The 14,352-nt window shown below is 38.3% G+C and overlaps 2 protein-coding genes across 2 annotated transcripts in view; one reads left to right on the forward strand and one right to left on the reverse strand.

Annotated features, from left to right (window-relative positions):
- Positions 1-416: 416 nt before the first annotated feature.
- Positions 417-2,054, reverse strand: LOC134672735 (uncharacterized). The gene is made up of 2 exons (XM_063530683.1): positions 1,465-2,054; positions 417-1,377 (listed from the first exon to the last, which is right to left on the reverse strand). The coding sequence occupies exons 1-2, from the start codon at positions 2,052-2,054 to the stop codon at positions 417-419; spliced, it is 1,551 nt and encodes a 516-aa protein (XP_063386753.1).
- Positions 2,055-2,296: 242 nt separating this feature from the next.
- LOC134672747 (photoreceptor-specific nuclear receptor-like) overlaps positions 2,297-14,352 on the forward strand; it is a 29,281-nt gene continuing 17,225 nt past the window's right edge. The window contains exons 1-3 of the mRNA XM_063530694.1: positions 2,297-2,312; positions 3,417-3,531; positions 10,981-11,084. Coding sequence (XP_063386764.1) covers positions 2,297-2,312; positions 3,417-3,531; positions 10,981-11,084 — 235 coding nt within the window. The remainder of the gene's footprint in view (positions 2,313-3,416; positions 3,532-10,980; positions 11,085-14,352) is intronic.

Here is a 14,352-nt window from a genome sequence, read left to right on the forward strand (position 1 = left end):
AAATAGGTACAAATGATTTTAAACACTACGGACAAACATCTCCGCTTAACCTTCCGACCACTCGTACTTACCTACTGTTTAATTTTAATTGTCTTATTTATACATGCTGTTTTACGCCATTTTTCTTGAATTCAGAATTTCAGAAGCAAAACTAGTTGTAATGTCAGAAAAAAAATTGAATCACCTGGGGCCTTACCATGACGTCCTTATTATTGCGATTCTGTTTTGGACCTAAACTGAATTGCTAAAAGACGGAGCTATATACTAGTAAGTCGCATAACTCCGTCCCTTAGCAATTTAGTTTAGGTCCTAAACAGAATCGCAATAAGGACATCATGGTATTATTATTATTATTATGTTTTATATGGGCCTATGAGTGTCGCTTCGACCAAGCTGTGATCTATTGTGACGGCCCTTTAAAGTTCATTACTAATGCCCGTTGAATCCAGGAAATTCCAGATTCTTTGGGCCGTAATGCTCTGTACCTCATAGGGTTCCAGTATATGTCGCCCTAGGTAGGTACTTCTTTTGGACATTAGTGGTCCGCAGGAGCAGAGAATGTGCATAGCAGTCTCCTCTGACTCTTGGCAGAACCTGCATGTCGCATCTTGTTTTTTCCCTATTTGAAACATGTGTTTGTTCAACTTGCAGTGTCCAGTCAAAATTCTAGTCACCGCACAAGTTTTGTGTCTTTTGAGCCCTAGAAGCTCCTTAGCAGTTTTGCTGTTGAACCCTTTGATTAGAGCTTTCGAGTGTTCTTGTCCTTTTACGAACTTCCACCAATCGATTGCTCTCGTTTTTTCTATGTTGTTGAGCAGAGAATATGCATCCCGTTTTGTGGTTCCACAAAACGGTTTTGGGCCGACCAGGGGTGTGTCTGCGCCCTTTCTAGCAAGTTCATCCGCTTCTTCGTTTCCGTTAATGTCGGAGTGCCCTGGTACCCATCTAAGTATAACTTTGTTGGAATAAGCCAGTGCATTTAGGTTTGATTTACAGTTCTGGACTAGTTTTGAGTTTGACTCAAGAGATTCTAGTGCCAGCAGAGCAGCCTGGCTGTCTGAGTTGATGTAGATATGCTGGTGTCTTAGGTTTCTATCCAGGTTGATCTCCGCACATTTGTTGATGACGAAGACTTCTGCCTGGAAGATTGAGGCCTGTGTGCCCATGCTGACGCTAGCTCTGAACTTAGGTCTCTCACCATAGATCCCACATCCTACATCATTGCCTTTCTTGGAACCATCCGTATACCAAATAAGGCTTCCCTCTTCGACGAACATTTGGTCGTTAGTCCATTTGTCTCTAGGAGGTATTTCTACTGTGTACAGTTTAGTAAAGTGACATTGAGTGTGCGTGTCATCTGTGGGCATGCTAAGGGTTCTATTTGCAAAAACCCAGGCCTTTAGTTTGGTTAATGCTTGAGAGCGCCATTTTGGCCTGTTTAGCGTGCAGATTCTGTAGACGCACTGCTTGGCCTCCTTTTGCACCTGCAAGTGGAGTGGTATAATATCCAGCAGTGCATCTAGGGCCGCTCCCGGTGTCGAGGAGAAGGCGCCTGTTGCTGTTAAACAAGCCGTGCGTTGCAGGCTGTTTAATGTGTCTATTGCCGTCTTTTGGTTGGTTTTGTTACACCAGACTGCGGAAGCGTAGGTGATAATTGGCCTCACTACAGCTGTGTATAACCACATAGCAATTTTGGGTCTTATGCCCCATCTTGCTCCTGCCATGCGACAGCATGACCACATGGCCATTTTTGCTTTTTGTGTGATGTTCCTCAGGTGAGGGTTCCAAGTTAACTTTTGGTCGAAGGTGACCCCCAGGTACTTGACCTCGTCTGAGAATGATATTATTTGTCCATTAAGTCTTGGTTCTGTGAGCTTTTCGAGCTTGCGTTTTCGTGTGAATGGTACTATCACGGTCTTGCTCGGATTAATGGACAAGTCATTTTCTCGACACCATTTGAATATGGTGTTTAGAGCTCCTTGCATTAGGTTGGATATCGTGTGGAGGCATGGGCCTTTGATGATGACTACAAGGTCGTGCCGACATGCCGACATCATGGTAAGGCCCGCCTCTATTGTAAATGTAAACTTGATTTAGTTTTTTTTCTTTTGCCAGGCGACGAGAACCCTTCACCACTGCGTTGGTCACCGCCGTCCTCAGCCGCATTGGTTGCGGCTGCGTTAGCACCACCAGCGCTCAGACCCTGGCTGCCTGACCCGCCCACAAAGAAGACTAACCATCTGGGTAAGACAGGTCGGCATCGCCCTGGTGACCGTTGAGGTTCTACAAGGTGTGAATGTCGGCGGCCGATCGTAAGATCAGGCAGATCGTAATGTTCCTGTGTAATATTTTGACGATAGTCTCATTAAACCAATATATAGGTAGGAAAGGGTCGTTAGGTTGCTTCAGCTGCCCGAAGGGCAAACTGCCCAGAAATAGGAGCCCCGCGTGGCGGGGCTCCGTCGAGTCAGGGAACGAGTCAAAGATTTTCACGTTTCACGATATGCCTAGGAATTTCACGATATGCCTGATTTAACGATTGGCCGCCGACATGAACACGTCCTCCGCCACTAGCGTTCAGGCTTAGAGCATTTAATAACCGGAGTCGCCTTTAAAAGCTTACCCCTCTGCCAAAAACCTTGCATAATTGTGCACACCATAAAGATATGGACTGACATGGCTATTTGTACGTTGTTACGTACAAATCATGAAGAAATAGCAATACATTTGACGTCCCCTCCTCCGCCACATCGGCAGACTGGTTTCTACATAAAATGACAGCCTTGATCGTCTGCAGTTACTAAATGCTCTAAGCGTTCAGGTCTTGGCTGCCTGCCCCACCACCACCACCTTTACCGTGTTTGGGAGGAACGATAGGATTTTAAGGTCCTCTATCGTTGGCCTTTACCTTCACCGTATTAGGTATGTGTAAAAAAGCTTGTCGAAAGCTTTACCGTATGTAGATAGTAAAAAAATTATGTTTTAGCTTTCAATCAAGCACTTTCAAACAAATATTAATGTCTGTGTGGAAAGACAGGTGTCGTAGTATGTATTGTATCCCATACACTTCACGACTCTTCTCTTTCCGGACAGACTATAAATACTTATGGAACAAACTTACACAAATCTACCTAATCCCACACAGTCACCTCAAGACCTAAGACGGCGATATACCTCTATCTATATAGTAAATAGATATAAATAAACACTTAAATACATACTTAGAAAACATCCTTAACTCAGGATACAACTTACCAGGATATCAACCCGGGGCCTCTTGCTTCGTAGAGGCTGTTGAAACGCTTCTAAGGGTTAAACCTTTGTTTAAAACTAGGTAACAAAAAGAAAATATCGATTTATAAGTTGCAACAATTTTAAGCATGTATTTATTTAATGGTTTTCACTAATTCTCCCAGGTCTAGTGTGCGTGGTGTGTGGCGATACCAGCTCCGGCAAACATTACGGCATCCTTGCCTGCAACGGCTGCAGCGGGTTCTTCAAGCGCTCCGTCCGACGGAAACTCATCTACAGGTTAGCGGCCACCTTAGTTATGTTAATATGATGTTTCTTTGTTGTTTTTTTTGTTTTCCGTTAATTTCAAGGGTGCATTCCTGAGCTTAAATCAAGTAACTTTCTCAAAGACACCGACATTCTAATTAACTCCATTTCGGAGATAATCAATAATTTATTTTTTTCCTATAAGGCCTCTACAAGCGTGTACACTTGCCTTAGGACCGGTTTACATATTGATTAGTGTTTAGAATGAGTTCATACATTTGCTACTAAACTTAAGTACAATCTCGGTCGATCGATGTTCGAAATGACATTGATATGTCACAGATTTCAATTGTTTGGTTGAGTTAAATGTAATGCCCGTGTTACAACAACGCTTATGCTACATTTAATTACTTTTTAAAATTATTTTTTTGTTTTAAAAAAAGAAAAAAAAAAAATTTTTTTGAAAATTAACTATGCCATTTAGTTCTCTTAAACGTTCTTAATCATACCCCGAAGTTAACGGAATTCATTAAAAACACGGTGTAGAATCTTGTACCTATCCATTTTTATACCGGTAGGAGAAATGAGCCGTAAGGTAAACGTATTGGTGCTCGACGCGGACCCAGGACATGTCATCTTGAAACATAAGTCATTGTCAGTAGAGGTGACAGCAAGATGTCATCTATTGGGCATTATCATGTCGAGCACTAGTAAGTCTACCTTACATACATTTTCTTTGAACAAAAGCCAATATAATTTTGTTAATACCATGATAATACCTAAGTACATAGTTTATTAAATTTATTATGCTTCTTAGTCGTTCTGTATTTGTGGCTACATAGTTATCCATGATAAGTTTACTTTAAGCATTATGAGGCGTATACCTGATATAATAAGATTGTTGAAATGATTTTGGTGGCAATGGCAACCAATAATTATTAGGAATTTTAACAATGACAACCAGCGGCTGAAAGCACACTACGTCTACAAAGTGTCTACAAATACCTACTTAATATTAAGTTTGTTTTTTATTACAATTAGGTTAGTCAAATATTATCTATAAAAATAATATTTGTTCATGTGGTGAGGATATAGTCTTGCAATGAGATGTGATGCTAAACGGCCTACCTACGTATTAACTGTTTGTTTGATATTTAAATATTGCGCCGTAGGTCGATGTAGCAACCACAGTATGCTACATTTACCTACTGACCTACCCGTAAACTCGTCCTGACTCCTTGAGTTAAAATAGTGGAATACTGTTTTTTTTCTAGTTAGTAGTAGTACGGGTATTGAAGGAATATACTTACCTACCTACTTATCGTACCTACCCGACTTACTTTATGTAAGTATAGATACTTAATGACTCGTACACTATTAACTTTACTTTATTAAAGCACGATGATTAATTAATGATCTTGTTTTTTTGGAGCAAGCAACTTACTATTTACTAAGTTCAGCTGTTGTGTTACATAGGTACTTATTAGCTTACTATTAGTTAATGTTAACCATCTTCACTAAATAGGTATGGCATCCTTTGATAAAATTAACAGACTTAACAGTAATAGGTACACAAACTTTTATAATTTTCAAGGTAAAAAAATACTTACAGGTTGTAACAAAACTAATGGGGATTAGAGAATGCAAATCGGTTATTTTTTGTATGGAAATAATCGGTTTTTAACCGCGGCGGTACAAAAAATAACCGATTTGCATTCCTTAGTGGGGATCCTTAAGGGCATTCTCGGTATAGTGTTCCGATTAGGAAAAAAGAAGATTTTTTTTTCTATGGGGCAGGTGTTGTCCAGGTCGACAAAATTTCCATACAAAGGGCAAAAATTATTTTATACTACCATTTCGTAAGCCCCGGTATTTTTGTTACAACCTACTTGTATCATGTACAAAATAAAACGTTTTAAGTGAAACCGCATTTTCCCTAGTTTAAACAAGTTTTCTGAAACGCCTTGGTGAAAACACGTTTTCACTAGTTTTCCGAAACGCCTTGGCGAAAACACGTTTTCACTAGTTTTCCGAAACGCCTTGGTGGAAACACATGTTTTCACTAGTTTTCCGAAACGCCTTGGCGAAAACACGTTTTCACTAGTTTTCCGAAATGCCTTGGTGAAAACACGTTTTCACTAGTTTTCCGAAACGCCTTGGTGAAAATACGTTTTCACTAGTTTTCCGAAACGCCTTGGTGAAAACTAGTTTTAACTGAATTTTTTCAGTCAATACTATTAGTTTTCGCAAAGGGCCTCAGTGAACATTAGTTTTCACTAATTAATCAAAATAAATTTCAGTTATAACTATGATTAACACACAGGATACTTACTTTTGATCTGGAAATCGCCACCTATAATGGGGGTTAAATAGTAGGTAAGTTTAAGAGAAGATGAAAGTGCCATTAAATATCGAAACGAGTTTATACGGACAAAAGCTACATATACTTATAGAAATATTACGAAAACCGGAGAAAGTCATGTTTAGTCCGATATAAAACGTCAACCGGGTCACAGGTGTGACATAGTTCACTACATCGAATAGTTAGACAAATAGACGCGGCCGGTAGCGATACACCTAAACTAACAACCGATGTGTAACATGTATGTACCAATGATGTAAATGGTTTGGTGAAATTCGGAACATTTCCGTAATGAGGTCACTGAGTCATTTGTGAGTTGACGGCCAGACAAAGTTTACGTTTATTTTCCTTTTCTCAACCCTTCACTGTTGGTAGTTAGTGCAATGATGTATATCTTTGTGTACCTATTATATACATCGTTATCGTCGTCGTCCGTCTTTGCCACGATGGCATCGTTAGCCTTATTTCTCCTTACCATGCCGTATGAGAAACAAGCACACTCCGATATGATGTTCTGTATTTCTTAAATGAGATCGGTGAGGCAAGTTGGAAAAAGGCGAACCTCCTTCTATTGGTTCCTTATATATCGTCATGTGACAACTAAAACTCACTAATTACCACCAAGTGGTGGTAACAAGTGTTCATAGCCATAATGAACCGTATTTGTACCAAAGTAAGGTTGATTTTTGTTTAGTGAGTTTTGGTTGTCACCTGACGATATATTGAATTCGACCTCTCATAAATTGGATCCGGCCTAGACTACAAGTTTCTTCAAGTTTTAATTTACTTTTAAGTATGTGCTTGTCAAATTCTGGTTTAATTAAAAGCCGAACGTGCGAAGTATTGAAATTTCAACATTCCAAAAAGTTAAATCCTGAACGTTGCAACTGTTTCAAAAGACGTGATTTGAACTTGAATTTCATAAGAAATCGTTTTTTTATTTCTGGTAGGTACCTAAAACTATTTAAGTATTAACAAGTTAACTTCAAACCCCTCCTAGTAAATTGGTACAGATGTAGTGCATAATTGTTTACCATCGTACTTTCTCGGAAACGTTCGTATTTGTCATGCTACCTTCAGTCAACCTACCTACCTTTTGAACAGAGACACGTTTTCCTTTGAACGTTTCCGTGAAAATACGATGGAAAACAATTATGCACTGCAACTGTAAGGTATAATATAGAACGGGAAAATATCAGCTTATGACAGATCAACTTAGGGTCAACATAAGAAAGCAATCACATCATGAAATAAGGAAAATTCCAATCAAAGCTAGTGCCCGAATGAAAGCAGTTCTGAGAACACAGAGGACTAATACAGATTAAATATATTTTCATTACCGATAATCCCCAGTAATAGGCTTAGGAGCAAGTTGACATTTGTCGCAAAAGGGACCCGAATTCCTACCAACTTACATTTGCTTCTATTGATGGCACCACTGACTTCGGCATGGTGACATTTTGTATGGAGAAATAATTTTAGCATTTTTCCGATGTAATGATATGTTTGTACAAAAAGACCGCAAACGTATTGCAACTATGTTACTTATTTTGCTATTATCGATGGCGATATGCTGTTATTATATCTGAAAATACCTACAGTAGTTAGTATAGGTAATTGTAATATGTCTGTATAAAAATGTGTGAAATTCTAAATAATGTGTGGGAGACTGAACTTTCGCGACTACATTTTTCAAATTTACGGGGTTTAGGTATCTACTGACAAAGTTGGTATGCCAGACTGTATCTCAAAAATATAAGCATGGTAGCACCATTTCAAATTAAAAAGGTAATGAGACCACGGCATTCAATCTGCCATAAAGCTGGTACACATGTCACACTTGACCATCTCCTTGGCGTTAATACTATAAGGGCTCAAGTGTACCCGAAATCGATGCGTATACGCCGATTTTGTTATCTATGGTGTAGCTTTAAGGGCGCGCTCATAATAACATTACGCGGGTGAATTAATCGAATAGGGAGCCAAATGTTAAACTGTTTTTAATATTATCAGTCGCATCTACCCTGTATTTTTTATATTGGATATTAGTAAGCAAGTGCCAGATATTACCGTGGGTAAGGTACTTGTCGAATACAGTGATTTATAGAGCGAAATCCAGTATTAAATTTTAACAATTCCAAGCAATTTCCTCCATAGGTGACTAAAATCCCTAATTTTAGTAAACATTGTCATTCATACGGGTTATCCGCAGATGGTCTAGCTAGAACGCAAAATGACTAATGTGTTGTTTTGCCTAAATCGCAATAAGTCTACATCGCAAACGGTCTAGAACGCAAAATGCCCGAATTATTTTTCCGTTTTATCTTAACTTTATAGCGATGTCGACGGAGCCCCGCTTCCGCGGTGCTCCTATTCTTTGCTGTTTGGCCTTCGGTCATTTGAAGATACCTAACGAACCTAACCTACCTATGTAAAATGTGGTGATGTAAAAAGTGGGCATTTTGCGTTCTAGACCGTTTGCGATGTAGACTAATTGCGATTTAGGCACAACAACACACTAGTCATTTTGCGTTCTAGACCATCTGCGGATCACCCATTCATACTAACTTAGGTACCTATTGGTAATTAATTAAAATATTTCTAATAGGTATTTTAAAAGTTCAAGCCGACGCAAACCAAAAATACTGAACTACCGCCCCAATCCGAAGATATTTTATTATTTAGAAAATATGATAAAACGTTTTTTCAAATAAAATGTTACTTATATTTAAAATGATAAAGTATCCATTATTAGTCGGAACGGTAAACAGTGAACAGCAACCGGCAGTGCACTTGCCGTAAAAAACGAAAATTAAATTCGCATCACATTTAAATACCCCCGAATCGGGGATGTTTCGGCTCCGGCAGAGTGACAGAGGAGGAGCGATTAGCGTTCTGGAGGTAAGGAGTAAAAATACAAGAATATACTATAAAGTAAAATTAAAAAAAACATGGTACAAGCCTTGTTTAATTAATTACTTAATTAATTCTGATTAAATTTACATAGGTATATTTTCGATTTGAGCGCAATTTGGCTTTGTGAAATACCATAATGTTATAGTTTGATAAATTGATATTATGATTACTTAGGTAAAATTTAAATATCTTATTGGATAAAGATGTCTTAGTTAATCAGAATAAAAAGTCTTTGAAAGAAGAAAAAAATGTCTCCAATTTATTTTATCAGTTATGTGACGCCTCAATTCTCACTAATAAAAACACTACACATTACGTTCTTTTGGTGAAAACTCCCAGCATTATTTCTTTTAAATCACTATAATATTTACGATGACCCTCGTCCCTCGAATGTTTCCCGCTTTTTTATCGCTATCATAACCTCACACCTTGCCATGGGCACAGATGCAACAAGAATAGAAATATGCTTACCAGTCTACGGATTAAGTGGGTTCAAGTGTTCCCAGCCCCTCTATTGTAATTTTTGCCATAGACCCGCTACAGATGCGACCTCTTTGCATTCCCTTTCACTGGTGTTGCCCAGTTTTTGGTAGGGATTAGTGGGATTTGATTGCTTGATTTCATTATAGGGGGCCAAAATGAATTGAGAGTTCTATTGTTATTTTTTTTGCTGTCATTGCTTGTCGTGTTTTTCAATATCATGTTATAATGTTTACTGTCTTATCGATATTTTATTTAAATATCCAAGTTATGCAGAGTATTTAATGGTAGATTTGATTCAAAAGAAGTTTTTTGCATAAATTTAATTTTTGTACAAGCTTTTATCGCTTACTGTACTTTTTTTATTACAGGCAACCTATACCTTATCATCGATACAATTCTAAAAACCTCTCACACAATTAGGTTGCGTTGTTTCATCACAGCTAGAGTTCCTATGGCCACCTCCCATCTCGATGGTACTAGAATAACCTATTGCATTGTCACCCGACTAATGCTTTTGTTTTGTATGCCAAAGGAGAGAGGTGCAACAAGTATATTTGCCAAATACAGCCATGTGAAGTGCCAGCATTACATATCGTCAGGTGACAACGAAAACTCACTAATCACTAAAAATATTTAGACAGAAATCGACCTTATTTTGGTACTAATAGGGTTCGCTAGGACCCGGGTATGTCCTTAAACTACGTCCAAGACCACCGGTGGACGGGCAGCAGCGTCCCTCAAATCGGTGTACTCGACTGCGATCGCCAACCCGCCTGCCAAGCGTGGCGATTATGGCATTCACCCCCCATAACAAGGGGGAGGCCTATGTTCAGCAGTGGACGTCTTATGGCTGAGATGATGATGATGATGAGGGTTCGCTATGGCTATGACGAACTTGTGGTGGTAATTAATAAGTTTTGGTTGTCACCTGACGATACACTCGTATGTATGCAAATTTTCAGCTCAATCAGAAATCGATAAGAGGGTCAAATTTTTCTTGTAAGACTTGACCCACATTAACTAACATACATACTCGTGCATACTAACAGGACAAGTAAATAAACGCTTGTAATTATTAGCGGATTCTATTTGTAATCTAAAAATATAGAGATGAGACATGCCACAAGTCGGTTGACAATTAGGAGAAAATACGTGTGTATTGTGTAGTGACTGTAGTGAGTACCTAAACAAAAAATAAAAATTGATTTACTTACCATCCTAATTATCATAAAGTAAGAAATCGTTATTGGTAACGACGCAGCGGGAAATAAAAAGCTTTTTATTTTATTATTTATTATTTATTATGTGTGTCATCTGAAAATAGAAAAAAATCTGTACCTATATGATGTCATAAATACTCTAGAAATTGGGACTTCTAACTTCTTCTTGGAAGTTCTACTGCCGTGATCTAGTTTCGGGTGGCCCATGTATTGGGGTCACCTATTGTGATGGCTCGAAACGGGCATCTAGCAACGGATTCCTTGACTACTAAAGTCGGACCAAAAAATGTCTGCAGCGGATTTGATGTCACACGCAGTGCAAGTGTCATTTATACGTCAAAATTTCATAGAAGTTTGACGTTTGAAATAACACTTTCACTGCGTGGGCTATCAAATCCACTGCAGGCTATTCTTGGTCTGAGTCTATGTCCAACGTATATGACATTTATTTCAGTCAGTATTCTTAGATTTCAATGTCTGACTTAAAACATTTTTTGGCAGGTGTCAGGCGGGCACTGGCCGCTGCGTTGTGGACAAGGCACATCGGAACCAGTGCCAGGCCTGCAGACTCAAGAAATGCCTCGCCATGGGCATGAACAAAGATGGTAAGTTTCCATTTAGTGTGATGTTGTAGGTATTTTGAATAATTTTACGGTTTAGACTCACTTGTTTTTAGTCACTCGCGCGACATGTTTCGGAGAGCCTAGGTCTCCTTTCTCAAACACTAACAGTACGAGCAGCGGCAATAATTTTACTAATACTATAATTTTACGCGGGGTACCGCGTAAACCGTAAAATTATTCAATGTTAGTATGTCTCACAACAGTTTAAATTCGATGTTGTATTTCTTGTAATTCAACTGGCACGTGTCAACTTAATATACCTTTTGTGACTTGCCAAAAATCAACCGTTCTACACTGGGGTTCTACGATTTTCTTTCTCAGTCTGGCAATGTCCAATGTGTTCTTCCTTTTTTTTAGGTGAGAACATTTAATTGTTACCGAATTTTTGCTTTTAATAGTTTTCAAATCAGATAAATATAATAATACTTAATATAGTAAATAATAATAAAATTCTGTGACCGTTTGTAGTCCACTTAAGACAGCGAAAAGTGTTAATGGACTTTAGAAAGATAGCTTATGTGGTAAACTTTTAGGCGTTGATTTTCTTTTAAGTTAAACCACAGAATAAATAATAGTACTAGGTACAGAAGACTCACTCTCTAACAAAACGCGTCTGTTACGATCAGCACAGATATGGCCGCTAGGTGGCGAGAGCGCCACGCACGGCTTATGGCTTTCCCCAAAATTGGGATGAAACTGATGTACTTTTAGCTACCTGTAGCAAAGCGACGAAATCGCGGAGTGAGCCACGCCTGGTTAAACGTAAAAGTTCTGCTAATTGTAATTGACAGTTTAAAAGGCGGTTACAGTACCTAAGCTGCAATTATTTACCAATTGCCATACACATTGTTACAGTTTCGTAGTTATATATGTATAAATAAATACATATATCAAAAACGTTATACCTACTAAATACATTTAGACGACCGGTCTGGCCTAGTGGGTAGTGACCCTGCCTGCTAAGCCGATGGTCCTGGGTTCGAATCCCAGTAAGGACATTTATTTGTATGATGATACATATATTTGTTCCTGAGTCATGGGTGTTTTCTATGTATTTAAGTATTTGTGTATTATATATATCATTGTCTGAGTACCCACAACACAAGCCTTCTTGAGCTTACTGTGGGACTTAGTCAATCTGTGTAAGAATGTCCTATAATATTTATTTATTTATTTATACATAACGTGAAACACAACCGAGAGTCGTAGCACAACTGTGCACTTTAAAATGCATATGATGGCGCTTCTATTGTAATTGGTATCTATTATTAATTAAGAAATACATTATTTTGGCAGAAATACTAGTTATGAAATAGGTAACTAAAATAATAGTTATTAGGAATAGTTATATTCGTGGCGTAGCTATTAATGGCCAGTGAAGCTATATTTATGGTTAAATCATAGGATTCGTAGGTACCCATGTAATTACTTACGATTATAACAAAATAAACTTGCTAAAACCATAACATAGGGGCTTGTCGGCAGTAATAACTTTCGCCTAATTGCCTTCAACTAACCAAAATAAAAGTGCAGTTACAACAGTGGCCCCATCGCATTATTTTCTTTGGGGGATCTTTTGTTGAACTGCACTTGTGTGTTTGTATCGCTGTATGTGACGGAACAAGCGTTGTGCAGATTTGTTCTTTGTTGGATTTAGATGTGTTTTGATGTGTTTATACAAGTTGTTGAAATGTGAAGTTCATCGTGGGAATCAAGGGTTGGCATCATGTGCATAGCTAGTTTTAAGCTAGGTAAGTAAATAAACTAAATATAGTATTTTGCCTCATTTACAAAATCCGAATTAAAATCTTCTATTTAGCGAATCATCATCTCAGCCATAAGACGTCCACGGCTGAACATAGGTCTCCCCCTTGGACCTCCATACGTGCTGGGTGGGGGGTGAATGCCTTAATCGCCACGCTTGGTAGGCGGGTTGGCGATCGCAGTCGAGTACACCGAATTTGAGGGACGCTGCTGCCCGTCCACTGGTGGTCTTGGACATAGTTTAAGGACATACCCGGGTCCATTTAGCGAATACTGCAAATAAATTAACTGTTATTCTGTTAGCTAAGTATGCCGGTGATCAAAATACCGACAGCGAACGTGAGGGCCCAACCAAGATACCATTCGTTTGCGCCCTGGCGAACGAAACGGTAATCTCTCTAAGTCACTATCACTCTTCCATCATATTAGTGCGACAGAGAGACATTAGCTATTTAGATTGGCCTCTTGGCTAGGCACCCTGGTCTAACGAAAGAATCACAATGAATACGCCAATATCAAGTGTTCAAAAGTGGTTCCAATTGTTTCTGTAATATCTAAATATCTGGGAGACCGTGCTTTGCTCGGAAAACATATAAAAACTCAAAAAAGACCTAGCTAGATCGATTTTTCGCTCCCTAAAACCCCCAAATAGCAAATTTCATCGAAACCGTTGGTGCCGTTTCCGAGAAACCCGAAATATATAAATAAATAAATATACAAGAATTGCTCGTAAGTTCCACTTTCTTGAACTTGTCGTTATGTATGGTGTTCTACTAACAGAAAAAAAATCTCATCGCATGTTACTAACAAGTAAAATCATGTCAAACCAATCATTTAAAATTTTACACTAAACTTATCCATGCACACTAAACTAACAAACGTATGCACGACTTAACTCGAACAAATTGAATATAAAAAATAACATTTTAGCGTTCTGTAAGCCATAATTTGTATACGGAGCGGTTTGTGCCACGCGCCGACACGTGCCTGCGCAGCGTATGAAAAAGAAAAAAAAACATAAACCATAGAGCGACACATGACATGAGTTAAGTTAGTTGGTATTACATTGACAAAAAGCATATTATTGTTTAAATTTTGCATAATTCGTAGTTTACCCCTTTGATGCTGGCGTGAAAATCGTTATTTGAAAAAAGTGAGATACTTACCTATAAGAAGATTTTAAATTACATATAGGTACTTATTAAAAAAATAACTGATTTGCAAGACCGAAGTGATCCCATAAGTGTTCCGTGAACAAAGTTTTGTACGGAACACTAAAAATCGACTTTTAGTAGGTAGGAACGTAAGTAACCTTAATTAGCAAGATACTATTAATTACTCACTTTTAACCACTTTACATTTCGTTTAGCACCAAGTTAATGACAAAATAATGAATGCATTTTAAGTATTGATAATTGAGATTCTTGCCGGGTCTTGTGAGAATGCCAAGAAGTAAAGCTGAAATTTAACGTTAAAATATTTATTT

The sequence above is a fragment of the Cydia fagiglandana genome, chromosome 2 (genome assembly GCF_963556715.1).
Source record: "Cydia fagiglandana chromosome 2, ilCydFagi1.1, whole genome shotgun sequence".
NCBI lineage: Eukaryota > Metazoa > Arthropoda > Insecta > Lepidoptera > Tortricidae > Cydia > Cydia fagiglandana.

What these genes read in the sequence shown, in the direction of transcription:
- LOC134672735 (XM_063530683.1), bottom strand. Translation starts at nt 2,054, where the DNA reads ATGTCGGCATGTCGGCACGACCTTGTAGTCATCATCAAAGGCCCATGC. An exon ending in GTGCAAAAGGAGGCCAAGCA is followed by an intron (nt 1,378 to 1,464) that starts GTGCGTCTACAG and finishes TTTTGCAAATAG; the next exon opens with AACCCTTAGCATGCCCACAG.